Genomic DNA, 10338 nt, shown 5'->3' with positions numbered 1-10338 from the left:
CTTGGATACGAAATCACAGGATCACTTTATCCCCCAATGTAGATACCGGACACCAGGTGAGAAATAAAGCACTATGCAATTGTACTTTTTAACCTGAAACTTCCATGGACAGCTTAAAAACAACAAAAAGCAAATCACATTTACTGAAACACAATCATCTTACTTTAGATGTGATATCTTTGGTGTCAGCAAAGAATTCATAATAAGAAAAAAGAAAAAAAAACTATCAAAATATTTTATTTCTTGTCAATGAATTGTACAAACTTTGATCACAATGAACTCTAACAAATGCTAAAAGAATAAATGCACACCCATAACAAAGCACCACAAATATGAATGGCTAATGTGAAAGCTAAAAGATTATTGTGTTTATACAATAACCATGTTACTATTCACATTGCTATCATAAACCTCTACTAAATAATTGAATAAAGCAACACCAAGAAAAAGCAGTGTGGTTGGAAGAATATATAACATCAACAAAACAAGAATGTGAACCAGAGCTTGTGCAGATTGGAAAAATTAGGGTCTGTACTCAGTTTCTAGTGTAGGTTGTGTTCGTGTTACCGTAGCAGCCGGTGCTTTTGTGCTTCCGACTTTCGTCATTTGTAATGATTCTCCAACCTCTGTAGCCCTCTCCATTTGTTGCATTTTCTTCTTCTGTTTGTACTTGCTTGCACACACTATCAAAAGACCTAAAAGAAACATCAATAATAGTCCTCCTACTATCGAACCAACAATTATCCACACTTTCGACTTGTTCTTCTTTCCGTTATGATGAATTGTGGGCGACTCTGTTGGAGGAGATGGAGCAGGAGCAATTGACTCGGTCACAATAGAGAAATGTCCTTGTTGAAAGGTTGTGCATGTGTTATCCGACAAAACATTGCTGAAATTCAGAGACCCTTGTAAGTCAATTGAAACGCACTTTGGAGATGATCCGATAGGCAATGGCTTGACATCTGAAAATCTTATAGAAATGGGCTGACCGGATGCGTTGATATCCAACTCAGGCAAGTTAGTTGCGGCCAAGTTTGATGCATCATAAGCAAGAAGACCCAATACAGGAGCTAAGTACATGTAGCCAGATAAGTTGTAATAGGTTGAAGAAAAATTGCCTAAATTTTGGTAGACCAGAACAAGCCTCTCAACAAAAGGCTGTTCAACAACACCAACAGGTATATCGAACTCTTTATACATTGCAAATCCTCGATTCCTTAAGCTCCCACTCCTAAGCCTCAATCCAGACACCTTAATCCCTGTCAAATTGGAGGGGACATTTCCATCATAGATAACACCTGTTCTAATTCTCGGGCTATCAAATGCACGATAAGCATAATCCTGGAGGAGTGCATCTAGTGCTCGCGCAGCCCCCGTAGAAATCTCAGTTAACTGAGAGCTACCTAATCGCGGCAACCAAAACAGCCACATTATAAGGTGAAGCATCGTGAGACTTCCAAGAAGTCTCATCATGCTTCACAACTTTGTTAACTCACACTGCAGATCCACAAGTCACAACAATGTCAATCCGCAAACAACACCTTCTTATTCTCCACAACAATATTGACTATGCTTGCTTCCAAGCACCAAAACTAACCAACTAAACCTTACAATCCCCAAAAATCGTCACAATTTATACACTGATAGAGTTCTCAGATCCAAAATGAACCCAGAAAACGAAAAAACGAAAACTCTAGCACTTTATTATCTCAAACAAACTTGAGGTTCACACTTTATGTACTTTAAATTCATTGAAGAATCTGATACTGCAAAACAAATATAACGGTAACAGTATGAAAAAAGCAAAGTAGGCTTGATACTTTTAAACCCGTTGAAAAGGTCGATAATTGCAAACACTTTCTGTGGTAATTCTTGCTCAAAAGTTGACTGGAGTCAAATAATGAACTTAATTCCCCTTAAACCAACTCAGATCCATCAATTTACTAACCAATTCCTAACCCCTCAAAAACATTTTTTAGCAATTTTGAATGATTTTTCACAGGAAAAAAAAAATGCAAACTCCTTATTCCGTTTCAATGATAAAATGAAAGTTTACCAGGATTGAAATTGACGTCAAACACTTCAGTTGATACCAGAGAAGAATATAGCTCAGACAGCACAAGTTGGCATTGTACAAAAAATGGGGTTTACAAAAAAATATGAGGAATTACTTCAAATCAAAGTTGGCATTGTTTGAAAAAGTTGGTATTTAGAAAAAAAACAAGAAGAGGATGAATGAGTTAGGTATGAAAGAGCATAAAAGAGAAAGGAAAATGGAGATTCTGTTGAAGATGAAGAAGTGGTGTGAGAAGAGGAGAGAGAGAGGAGTAGTAGTAAAGTGAATGCCAAGAGACAAAAAGGAGAAGAAACAGTGGGATGAAATGTGGAAAAGGGTTAGTAGTCCCCATGTAGTCTAATTAATTAATTTTCTATATTTGATTTGATCATTAAAATTAAATTAATTTAAGTATTATATAATATGATAATAAATTATATTTTAGAATATCAATAATAATTGACCATTAATAAATGAAGCGTGATAAGTAAAAAGTAAAATAAAATTATGGTATACTCCATGATTGAGCTGTGAATTCTACAAAAAAAAAAAAAATGATACTCCATATCTGTTTTTGCAAAAAATAAACTCGGTACTAAATTTTCTAATGATTGAGAAGAGTATTGTTGGTTGTAATATTTTATTTCCAATTAAATATGAGATACTTTATACTTGCTATACAATTAATGTGTGTGCTGTATACCTATATACTTTATTGTTACTACTTCTATGTAGACATTTGGTTTAATTATATAATATTTGCGGTGACAAAAGGAGAACAGAATTTCATGCGACAAATTTAGAGATTTTTGGAAGAATAAATCAAAGAAAAGAATAGGTCAAATAAACTTCAATCATATGAAACTCGAAAATAAAATTGAACTTACGAATGTTTATGCACTGCGGATATGACTTAAATGATGGTCCCAAAAATCTTCGAGCCAACCAAGAATATGCTTTTTTCCAAAAGATGCCAGCTTGTTTTTACATATAGGCACAATAAGCATTTTTCTGTATAGGTTTGTTTAGGGGATGAAACCTAACTGGCCATGGGGATAAAAAGATATATATCTGACTACAACACTATTTTCATACATTGTACACTTGACAATTCTGTGGATTAATAGACTGATACAAACATTTTCTCCGAGCAAACGTATGAACAATGCCTGCTCCATGTGTGGAACTGTGTATTAACAATGGCCTGCGTTGAGCCAATTAGAGAACTTTCAGGAGCAAACAGATCAGGATTCTGAAATAAGTGTGTCAATATGCTTTCTTTCCATGGATGGGCGTTCAGCTATAGCTGCTTTTAGTGAAGTTGGCAGCTTTGAAGAGACTCGCTCTCATCGACAATTATTTCTTCAGAATAACTGGAAAAAGAGACTAGTTGAACCGTCACCAAATGATTTTAGGTCGGCAGGTTTTACTAAAGACCTGCACAGAGGGCACGTCCTTTCCCTCTCGAACCTGGCAGTACAAATAAGAGCCATTAAGCAACCAAAGAATCACATTTTACGTAAGCCTACTGTGATAAAGAATAAATTAACCAAAAAAGGCAATGTTCCTAATTCTCTTTCAAGAGAACTACTCCATGCTTGTTCTTTAGGCATGAAATAGGACAAAGAGGAAACGAGAAGTTATTCAGAATAAGCAGAAAGCACAATTGCAAAATGTTGATTTGCAACATGAAAAGTCAAACAGAAAATGGGTCAACCAAAAACAACGGCAAGGAAGATGCCATCCTATTTCATTCCATAATAGATAAGATCATTTCACAGTCAATCTAACTTTGATATGGAAGTATAACAATATAGCCTCTATTAAAGACCCCCCCCCCCCCCCTTCTCTTCCGACAGTAAGGTTGAGGGTTCAAGCCACTGAAGGAGCTAATCAGGAAAGTGCAATTGTTGGCTCCAGGGATGAAGGATAAGTTTATCATATCAAAGAAGAAACACATCATATATCTACTTTTGCTGGAGTATTTCTATCCAGTAAAAATTGATAAAAACTAAATCCTCCTTTTGCTTGAGTCGGAGGAAAGATCCTAGCCTTAGGCATAATAAAGTCCATTACCAATTCAAGGTTGAATAACCTCAAAGAAACTGAAGAAAGGGATGTCAAATACTGCTTGTCTATAGTTCATATACTATTTGCAATCTTATGTTATTCATGTTGTCTCATTACTTCTAAAACTGTAGGTGAGTAACGAGAGAAGGGAGACAACTTCATTTTAACAAAAGGTTACTTCCAGAACACATGGCTCATACTTAAAGTGAGTCAAAGCACAAATGGCTGAAGAGAAGTGCAGATAACTTACCATTCAGACACACAGTCTTCACAGAATATATGTTTACAACGTAGTAAGATTGGTGTATGCATTTTCTCCTGGCAAATAGCACAGAGATCCCCAACAGCATTGACCTGAAATTAAAGATATTGTCCTAGAGCTTCAGTAAGCACTTAAAGAAAACAATTCAGCTAATAAGTCCAATATTTGCTGAAAACTTTTTACAAGGATTATAATTGATTTCTCATCTTAAAAAGACCGTTACAGCTCTGGTAGTTTTTTTTTCTTTTAGTGACAAGGGAAACCAGCAGCTGCTACCCTTTGGGTGCACACAGGAAAAACCCCAGCTCCTATGCAATAGCTCGCAAACAACAGAAGAGAGGTAACCCGCACTAGGCAAACCTGATGAGACGAGCTCGACCTAGAAGGCAAACCCCTTGCTTTCGCTGGCAAGGAGTTTCAACCTTAAAACCTCCAACATGGAAGTCCCATGCCCAAACCACTGGGCCACCCTGAAGGACACAACTCTAGCTTTTCCCCAACTCAATTCAAGTGCACTTGAATTATTCCAACACCACATCATGTACTAAACCGTATACTCTTTCTTAAAAAAATAACTTCTAGGATACAAAAGTTACTCCAAATTTCACATTCGAGGTATTTTCTTTTTCTTTTGTTTCTTAATTTTTCTTTTCGATAAGCTAACACTTAAAGTCCTCCGTGGAGCTTCCCAAACATGTAAATATCAGTGTTTGCACAGAACTCTAACCAATTTGCAAGGCACCAAAAGGTTAGGCTGAATAACGACTTGCTCCTCCCAACCAAGCCCGAGAATTGGTAAGGATATACACAGGTGAACATGCTTTCTTCTTTTTGTGTGAGAGAGTAGACAACTAACCAATCAAAATATAGGTAAGAAGATACACCTGCTGCTGTAACTTGTTAAATAGGCAGCGAAATCCATAACATGAATGATAAAAGCTAATCCCAGTTAAGAGGCAAATCTTGTTTAACAGAATTAGATCACATGAATTGGCACGAAGGCCACACTATATCCCATATAAGAGAAAGAATACCATGACGTTATAATATTTTACTAAACAGGGGAAGAGCTTCAAGGATTTGACCAAATGATCTAACCAGATTATCAACCAGTTGTAAAAACCTGAACTTCCAATCAAAATTATTTATAACGTGTACAGCTCAATGGCTAGTACAGTTTCAAGTGTGAAAATTGAAAATTCGCATCAATAAATAATTTATTTTTTAGAAATTTGCATCAATGTTTTCTATGAAGTATCTAAGCGTATAGAGAGATGATGTCCTAAATTCAATAAATAATTCAAATAAGTAAATGTCTCACACAGATGTGTACAGCCTAATTCTACTCATGTAATATTAATAAAATGTGTCCTTCATACAAATATAAAACTAAGATGTAAAGATCATTATTATAATGATATCAAGTTTCCCAACCTTGACAGGGATGATAAAAGAAATTACCATCCGAGGTAGGAGAAGATTGGTTAAGCTATAGCTGGTCATGGGAAGTGTAGAGAAACTAAAATCCAATTCTCAACACAACATTACCAGCAAATAAAATGTAAAGATTATAGATTATTTTATAACTTGTATACTCATAGACTATAAAATTCTGATAATTTTGTAAGTGACAAAATATTTTTATTCAAAATATGTCAATACTTTTTAAAAATATTTGTTATTACTATTATTACTATTATAATTATCTAAGACGAGCTTAACGGAGTAGCACGGTTATTGAGGATTCAAATAGCGACCACAACTTGCTTGGGATTGAAGCGTAAATGCAGTTGCTAATGTTGGTGTCAGAGTCGACTTAGCTGCAGAGATGTCAGGTAAACCTATTCGCTATAGCTAGATTTGATGGGCCCATACAGAGTGACTAAGTGTCGTAGCTCAGATTTGACCATGAGATCTCCAAGTAATTATTTTTATACATTAACCATTAAGCCACCTCTTATGGACACAATAATTGCCTATTGATAATCTTTCTTTTACTCGTTGTTTTTTTCAGAAGGTAAAATTCCTATTGATAATCTTTCTTTTCATGATAAACATCGAGCACGCTCCTAACCTAAGAATGGCACCAGCAAAATAAAAAAAAATAAAAAAAATAAAATATATATATATATATATATATATATATATATATATAATACACACACACACACATATATATATATGGGCGACTGCACCAGCAAAAATAAAATAGAATGGGTGTGTGCGCCAGCAATAAAGTATGGTTTCTGCAATCATTGGGATGTATAATGCATTTATGAGCAGTAGTGAGTATATACTTCATCACTTTTCCTTCAAAGGGAAAATATCAACACACTCCCGAAGGAAATTCTCAAAAATACATAAATAAAGCAAATGGCTTCCAATAAAATGACGAGGAGCAAGGGATGAACTGCATTTATTTTCATTCTGGAACAGTAGGGAATCTCTCAAGCACCCAATATGCTAATTAAAAACAACCATACTAGAGTAAGATTTTCTTCCCCATACACTCAAAATGAAACTTGTCCAGTAAACAACACAGGAAATCTCTCAAACACCCAATATGCTAATTAAAAACAACCATACTATAGTTAGATTTTCACCATATACTCAAACTGAAACTTGTCCAGTAAACAACGCAGCAATCTGGAACTTTTCCACAGAGAAGAAACTAATATGTGGATCAGAGTTAGATATTCAAACTGTGATTCCTCAAAGGCAGAAAAATACACCAAATCGCCAGATGATAGGTTTCTAAGTTTGAAATTATTGTGTTTGAGAACAAAAAATTCTGACTTTGGATAATCAAGTTCTATGTTGCCTTATGAGCTTCTCTTATATAATTTGTCTTTGCCATGAGCAGTAGAAGAGGAAAATTGTGTTACTTATCAAAAAGCAGATGAAGCCCATCTTAAGCAACTTAGAAAAAAGTACTTTTTACTATTTTTGTTTATTAAAAGAACAAACCCATATTACCTGTTCAGAAGTCGCATATACTCCATAATGAATCTCCTTACGTGACAACGCCTTTAAAGCTGTGAAGAAGGATTGGACCTACAGAATATGAAGGTAGGATCAAATGAAAAAATAGGTTAGAACAATGACAATGTTGACCCTTAAAATTTAGAAAGATCAGGATACTGCATTCTCGAAAACAGAACGATTAAGATACCGAAAGAAAACGAATACATGGAAGAAAATACAGATTTATTGGAAAAATATACCTTCTCGACAACAGAAGTGAGCTTGAAAGTTAGATACAGCCCGGTCATTAATGATGAAAAGAGGCTTCCGTACTCCTTGTTCAAAAAGAAACGATACCAAACTGGAGCTGGCAGCAAAGCACGATACAGCAGTAAAAGATACTCAACCAAAGTTAACAATTGACCCTGTACAGAAAATGACTTATCAGAAAGCTTCTTTTTACCTATTTATACACACAAATAGCAGTATAGCCCAGAGCAAGAAAGAGATAATGCCTATTGAGTAAACGACAGGGTGATTAAATCTATCTAAACTGCTATCACCTGCCTACGGTAGTTCCGGCCCCTGCTATTCTTGTAATACATCAGAAGAAAACATTTGAAAACCATTGCCGCCTGGCGGACCAAAGTATCTATCAAGGAAAACAAAGCGAAAGAAGTCAACTCCATGACATCTTTTCAAACTATTCACACATGAGAATCCAGATGCTGAGCAAGAGATATCTAATTAGGACAACTTCACAAGAACACACCGTTCACCATGATCATGAAGATGGCATGCCAAAAAGGAGGTATGGCCTTTGGTGGAAGCATCAACAACGGAGACAAAAGATCATCATTTCGGTACCACCAATAAAACCCAAATAAATAACTGCTGAACAGAATACATATGCCGATCAGAATAGAGATTTTCCTCTCACCCTGCAAGGAAGAAGAAGATCAATAATTTCATTGCTTATTAGTATGAGAAAAGTATCAAGAAGAAAAGGCTGGAAGAATAATCAGCATATCAGTTCCTTCTATTCTTTTGTTTTTCGCTTGTTGAGGATTGGTGCTGTGAGGGCATTTTACATCACCTTAAGTGCAGTCTGCTTCTTAACAATATCATTTGACTTGAACATGACAGCAGCAATCAAAATTGTAACAAAAAAACCTGTGGGTTCATGCACAAACCAAAGAGCAATCTTGAGAAATACTAACTTATAAAAATTACGGTAAAGATCTTGAGAAATACTAACTTATAAAATTTATGGTAAAGCACAGTAACCCTCAAACATGCAAAACAAGAAAAATCTATAGCCATCATAACTTCCAATAGAAAAAAAGGAACAGTACGTAGATACCATCACTGTCCCCCCCCCCTCCCCAATAAACAGGGATGGAGGGAGGGAGGGAGGGAAACAAGGACACAAGATGAGAGGACAAGGATGGACAGAGGGGAGAGAAGTGATTTGCATAGTCCCACTTGAATGTAAAAGAAAAAACAAAGAAGTCAACCACTACTAAAACAAATTATCAATACAATACAACTCATGTTAGTATAAATTGGTCGAAAATATTAAAAAGACGCATTAACTATCCAAGATAAGTAGCAGTCTAACGGATAAAGATTCATGCGGCCATATATGTATTGTTTCTTAGTAAAGTACAAGCGTTCAATCCGCAAACCATACGACTCCAATGTTGTCAAATGTGAATTGCATAGAAAAAACACCTGATCCTCTTCAGCATTAACTGCAGAAACAATATTGTGGCAACACAATAGCAATGAAAAGGCTCTAGCTACTTGAGAGTCAAAAGAATAAATGGAAAACCCAAGCAAGCATCATTAATTACATGAAACAGTCAAAAGTACAAGCAAGAACTATGATGAACAGTTTCAAGTGAAAATCTCTTAGTTACCACGGAGATTACCTTGCAAATGTTGCCGAATGAAAACAATCAACAAAAGCAAAGAGAACGGAATAATTTGCTCAATCCACCTGGCAGCTTGCTGTATATCATATCTTTGGTAAGAAGACTCCCTATTATTAACACCAGCACCATCCGTAGTCCCTGTCTCCGTGTTTCCATTCACCTGTTGAGTAACTCCATCTCCCGCCCCTCTATCACTCGATTGACTCTCCAATGCTCCAACTGAAGCTGCAGACGCCGACCTCGAAATCGTCCTCCCAAAAACATCATTTTCTCCATCCCCTTCCCTCAGAGTTCCACCAACAGCTGGTGATGGCACTACATTCCCAACTCTATCATGTTCCTGCTCACCGGCACCAATAATCCTAATTGAAACTTCCCCAGAGCCACCCGGAGAAGCTGGAGATGTCCCAGCATCATCCACACGAGGCTGAAATTGACTATTTATCAAACTATCCGATTCTGTATGACTTGATCTTGTCCTTAAAATTCCAGAATATTCCAACAACGTCGATAACGGAGAACGAAATAAATTGGCAGCCGATAATTGTACTCCATGCCTTCTAGAATTACTACCAATATTATTACTCGTTGATGAAATACCTCTCTGAGCGTCCGAATTTGCACCGGACGCTTCCATCCGCATCGCCCTAACCCTAGACCCAACCCTAAAAAACCAAAAAAAAATTAAAAATAAATCAAAACACTAAAAAAAAAAAAAAACGAAATGAACCATATAATCATAAAAAAAAACTCACCTTCGATATGGAAACGCCGTGGAAGAACTTATACGATCAAACGGAGAACGATTCCTTCAGGAAATGCGAATCAACAAAACCTAATCAAACACTTAATCCATACTATTAGAGGGAAGAAAATGAAGAACAATCAGTCAACGCGGCGAATCAACAGTGCTTCACAAAAAAACGAAAGATGAAGAAATCAATGAAATTGAAAATGCAATGTAGGGATGATAATGAAGGCGACAGGAGGGGTGGGTGAAATTTGCGGTAATGGTGGTGGGGTGGGTGAGGGTGTGGGTAGCGGTGGGG

General features: G+C 36.2%; 2 protein-coding genes across 2 annotated transcripts; both read right to left on the bottom strand.

The window, feature by feature from the left end:
- Window positions 1-213: 213 nt before the first annotated feature.
- On the bottom strand, window positions 214-2377 carry LOC107002642. The gene is made up of 2 exons (XM_015200742.2): window positions 2057-2377; window positions 214-1766 (listed from the first exon to the last, which is right to left on the bottom strand). The coding sequence occupies exon 2, from the start codon at window positions 1471-1473 to the stop codon at window positions 523-525; it is 951 nt and encodes a 316-aa protein (XP_015056228.1). The 5' UTR covers window positions 1474-1766; window positions 2057-2377; the 3' UTR covers window positions 214-522.
- A 556-nt stretch (window positions 2378-2933) lies between these two features.
- LOC107002574 (E3 ubiquitin-protein ligase RNFT1) lies at window positions 2934-10332 on the bottom strand. The gene is made up of 9 exons (XM_015200641.2): window positions 10045-10332; window positions 9287-9954; window positions 8449-8525; window positions 8125-8293; window positions 7916-8004; window positions 7613-7777; window positions 7365-7442; window positions 4377-4480; window positions 2934-3526 (listed from the first exon to the last, which is right to left on the bottom strand). The coding sequence occupies exons 2-9, from the start codon at window positions 9930-9932 to the stop codon at window positions 3421-3423; spliced, it is 1434 nt and encodes a 477-aa protein (XP_015056127.1). The 5' UTR covers window positions 9933-9954; window positions 10045-10332; the 3' UTR covers window positions 2934-3420.
- Between the last annotated feature and the right edge of the window lie 6 nt (window positions 10333-10338).

The sequence above is a fragment of the Solanum pennellii genome, chromosome 10, assembly GCF_001406875.1.
Source record: "Solanum pennellii chromosome 10, SPENNV200".
In the NCBI taxonomy this organism is placed as follows: Eukaryota; Viridiplantae; Streptophyta; class Magnoliopsida; order Solanales; family Solanaceae; genus Solanum; species Solanum pennellii.
Note: the sequence above shows the minus strand (reverse complement) of the source record. Positions and strands in the feature narration are given on the sequence as shown.

Excerpts from the sequence above, each read along its gene's own strand:
- LOC107002574 (XM_015200641.2), bottom strand. The coding sequence starts at position 9,932 with ATGCGGATGGAAGCGTCCGGTGCAAATTCGGACGCTCAGAGAGGTATT. Across the intron at positions 8,294-8,448 it reads AGAAGCAGACTGCACTTAAG|GGTGAGAGGAAAATCTCTAT; the intron begins GTGATGTAAAAT and ends TCTTCCTTGCAG. Across the intron at positions 7,443-7,612 it reads TCACTTCTGTTGTCGAGAAG|GTCCAATCCTTCTTCACAGC; the intron begins GTATATTTTTCC and ends CATATTCTGTAG.
- LOC107002642 (XM_015200742.2), bottom strand. The coding sequence starts at position 1,473 with ATGATGAGACTTCTTGGAAGTCTCACGATGCTTCACCTTATAATGTGG.